At 50.9% G+C, this 4,012-nt stretch overlaps 1 protein-coding gene across 1 annotated transcript in view; it reads left to right on the top strand.

Annotated features, from left to right (window-relative positions):
- The window catches only part of RASL12 (RAS like family 12), a 14,658-nt gene continuing 10,646 nt past the window's right edge, over positions 1-4,012 (top strand). The window contains exons 1-2 of the mRNA XM_019630429.1: positions 1-618; positions 2,605-2,661. Coding sequence (XP_019485974.1) covers positions 516-618; positions 2,605-2,661 — 160 coding nt within the window. The 5' untranslated portion in view covers positions 1-515. The remainder of the gene's footprint in view (positions 619-2,604; positions 2,662-4,012) is intronic.

The following is a 4,012-nucleotide window of genomic DNA, read 5'->3' as shown; positions in this document are numbered from 1 at the left end:
CCGGAGGGTAGAACAAAGGGAGGGATGGGTTATCTAGCTGGTGGGAAGAGATTGACTGGAGCTTTAGACAAGGCTGGAAACATCCTCCCTCTCTCTTTAGCCCCGTCCTCCCTCTTTTCAGTCCTTGTCCTTCCCTGCCGGGTCTGGAGGTGCTCCGGACAGTGCCGGCGCCCCGGCCCTCGAGGCCAAGCACGGTGGAGTGCGCGGCCCGCTGAGCACCATCCCCCGCGTCGCGAGCGGGGTGAGACCCGCGGGGGGCTCCCGCAGTCCTTACAAGGAGTTTGGCGGCGCTCGGGGCGGCCCCGCCCGCCGGGCTCCACCGGCCCCTCCTCCCACCCCCCACTGGAGCCGCGGGAACACAGCCCGCTCAGCACCGGGTCCGGGGCGCGGACACTGACTGGGCCGGGTCGCGAGTGCCAGGGGAGCCCGTGACTCGTTCCCGAGGGCCCCGACGGGCGGGCACGCTGCTCGGGGCCCTTCGGCCAAGGCCCCTTGTCCCCCTCTTCAACGTCGCCATGTCCTCGGTGTTTGGGAAACCCCGCGCCGGCAGCGGGCCGCAGAGCGCGCCCCTCGAGGTCAACCTGGCAATCCTAGGGCGCCGCGGGGCGGGCAAGTCTGGTGAGTGGGGCGGGTGCCGGGAAGGGAAGGGGCTAGGCCGGGACCGGGGAGCGAGTGGAGGGAACTGGGAGTTGTGTACTTGCGGGCTGGCTCTTGCACTGGCTTTGGGAGCCTCCTGCTCCCAGGTGGGTTGGGCGAAACAGATTTTCTTCATTGCCTCAGTTTCCTCTGTTGCTTGGCGCTCTCTCTGCTTTGTTCTCATCTCCATCTCTTATCTGTTTTCTGTTCCTTGCATGGCTCGCCCTCTGTGTCTCCCTACTGTGTTTCTATGTACGTGTCTGTGACCCCAGCTCTCTCCCCCTTTTGTCTATCTCTGTTTCCCAGTCCTTTGCTGGTCTCTTCCCTTGTGGGCCCCCCACCCCGTATCTTTTCTCCCTGGGTTCAGCAGTCAGCTCCGGTGATTGGCACCAAAAGGACGTGTTAGGCACGGATCCCCAGCCCAGGGCCCCTGTGAGTTGTGCTATACTCCCTGATTTAGCCTGGGATGGAGGAGCCATGGACCCCTCAAAGGAGTTGGTGGAAGTCACTAGCTATTGGGATTCCCAGGCCACACTCCCCATGCCACACTCCCCTCCCCAATTCCCTGGGATTCTGGAATAAAGCATGCATTCTTATCAAATGTATTTGTTTCAAACCAGACCCCTCTCTTGACTTTCTGAAAACAGATTGGACTATGGTCCCAGGTGCCTGGGACTTGTCCTTAATGAACCAAGATCTTGGGCGTCCATTGAGATCATTTCTATCAACATTGAACTCTGCTTTCACCACTCCTGGCAGCTCTCACCCAGCTGGAGCCAAGGGGGGTGGGAGTAGGGGTGTCACCATAGGCTCAGACCCAGAAAAAGGGTCCAGCCCTCCCCCTGCCACTCACAGTCCCAGGCAGCTGAAGGTGGGAGGACAGAGGGAGGGTCCTCCACTGTCTGCTTTCCTGTTACAGCCATTGGTGAATGGCCAATATGAGTTCAGTTAGCTGTGGGTTTCCTTCCCCACAGTGTTCTTTGAGACTAGCTGGGGACCTCCTCTCCACTTTTGAAGCCTGCCCTCTGGCTCAGAGAGCGAACTCTGAATCACATTTTCCTACAGAATAGTTTTGCCCTCTTCCCTTTGAAAATCAAATTGTTATCCAGAGCTCTGTCACTGGTACAGTAGTATATAGCCTGTGACTACATGAATGAAGGAATTTCAAAGTATGTATTCCCTGGGTATTACTTTGCAAAACAACACTGTTATGAATCCTGGGAAAGAATTTTAAGGATTTTCTTCAAAATATCACATTACTTTTTAAGAGCCCTATATAATAGTTGGCTGGCCCTTGGCTTTATGTGGTTAAGTTCTGAACAAAATCAGAGTCCTGTTAATGCATTGCACCTGGGGATAGCTTCATTCTAGAGTTTTACATTCTGCGGGGCACCATGATGAGTGTGGAGGCCCTAGAACCAAGATTTGAGGCAGAGTGTATTTACTTGGGACACATATGTCACCTGGCAATCCCAGGTCCTCAAGGGTTTATACTGCCCCCAGGGATCACCCACTGATCAACTCGGCTCTTACTCTCCCTTTGGCTTATAGCCAAAACTGGAATAAATGCACCACAATTTAGCATCTTCAGGACTTGTCCAGAGTTGGGGATGCTCCCTTCAGTTGGCGCTGACTCCTGGGTAACTGGTTGCATGGGTCCTAACCCTTTAGTTTGGGTCTTCGCAGACATCCCTTAGGCTTGCCTCGCATTGCTTGAGTTGCCATGAAAAAAAAAAAATCACAGGATGCAACTGAAGGGACACAGTTCCCCATATTTCTGTTTTTTTCTGAGCCTCTCAAATCACCTCCTCAGCTTCCAGCCTCATTGCCCCAGAGACTCATGCTTGGTGTCAGCCAGGGGTCACAGAGGCTAGATAAGTCCTCCCTAAAATGAAAGAGGCAGCCTGCAGGGGTCAGCAGCCAGACACAGCAGGGGAGACTGAGCCAACTTCTTTCTGTTTCTTGCAGCCCTGACCGTGAAGTTTCTAACCAGGAGGTTTATCAGTGAATATGACCCCAACTTAGGTAAGGAACCACTCCTCCCTGTTCCTCACTCAGTGTCCCACTTGGGTCCCCCCCATACACACCTACCCTGTGGTGCGCCCAGGTGTGACCAGGACCAAACATCTGGGGACAGAAGGGAGGAGCCACCAGGATTACTCAGCCCATGGGGGAATATGTTTTAAGTGCCAGAAATATACCCTCCACAGCCCACCCCAGACAACTTGGGGGTTGGCCAAATTCAGAGAACTGTGTGATTTGCCCTAAAATATGAGGTATGATGAGACTTTTTAATAAAAACATACAGAGCATCCATATCCATTAAGGGTTGTTCTTCAAGATGGCCACCCAATGTACTTTCCCAGAAAAGCCGGACAAGACATTTGAGAAATTCTCTAGTGGGACTGGCTTCTGAACCAGTTTTTGAACCACAAAGGAAAGCAAGTCTTGTTTTATTGCCTTGTCATAGGGTATTGGAAAAAGGGATGCTCTAGTGTCAGTCAGAAGTGAGTTTAAATCCTGGCTTTGCCACTTGGCTATGCAAACTTGAGGCAGTCACCTAACCTCTCTGAGCTTCCGTTTCCTCATCTGTAAAATACCTATCTCAGAGATACTGTGAAGATTAAAGAAATACACATATGAAAGATCTAGTCTAGTACTTGATCCACAGAAGAAACTCAATGCATATTCACATCTCCTTCCTTTTCCTCAAATCACTTCCCATTTATGGTGGCTGAGATTTCCTCAAATTAGTCAGATCAGTGTTTCTGAAAATTATTTTTAACAGCAGGACCTTTTCCTCAAATAACCTCTTACATGGAACCCTAATAGCTAAAACAAATAAAAACAGAATTTTATTAGTATACATGTAACCTAAAGCTCCCATCTATAGCATTTGTTATTGTAAACTGTCCACTGAGAAAAATGGGGTGTCTAGGTACTCTTAGCCTTTTAAAAATGAAGATTGCAATCTTGGATTATTTTCCCCATTCATAAGAATTGAATAAAGTATTTGTGGGACCCCTGAGGATCCCTCCCACCAGGAAACCCAGGGCTCCGGGGCATGGATTGGAAATCTCCATAACACAGCACTTGGTGCACAGGCCTCTGAAGGAATGCCACGGTGACACCCTGAGGAAAGAGTTCTTAGCCCATTGGTGCCAATCAGCCCCTCAGTTCAGTCTGGAATTTTGAATCCCAGTGTTAGAGCCGGAAGGGACCTCAGGGCTATTTAGTCCAATGGTTTTTATTATTTTTTATTTTTTATTTTTCAAAGGTTTTTATTGGGGAATTGGGGGATGGGAACAGCGCTGGGGAATTGGGGAAGGGGAACAGACAAGTTGCTGTCCTTTTGTTCTTCAGTCTAGTTGTGGAG

This window comes from Hipposideros armiger, unplaced genomic scaffold (genome assembly GCF_001890085.2).
Source record: "Hipposideros armiger isolate ML-2016 unplaced genomic scaffold, ASM189008v1 scaffold_910, whole genome shotgun sequence".
NCBI lineage: Eukaryota > Metazoa > Chordata > Mammalia > Chiroptera > Hipposideridae > Hipposideros > Hipposideros armiger.
The sequence above is the reverse complement of the archived record's forward strand: the minus strand, read 5'-3'. Positions and strand labels throughout refer to the sequence as shown.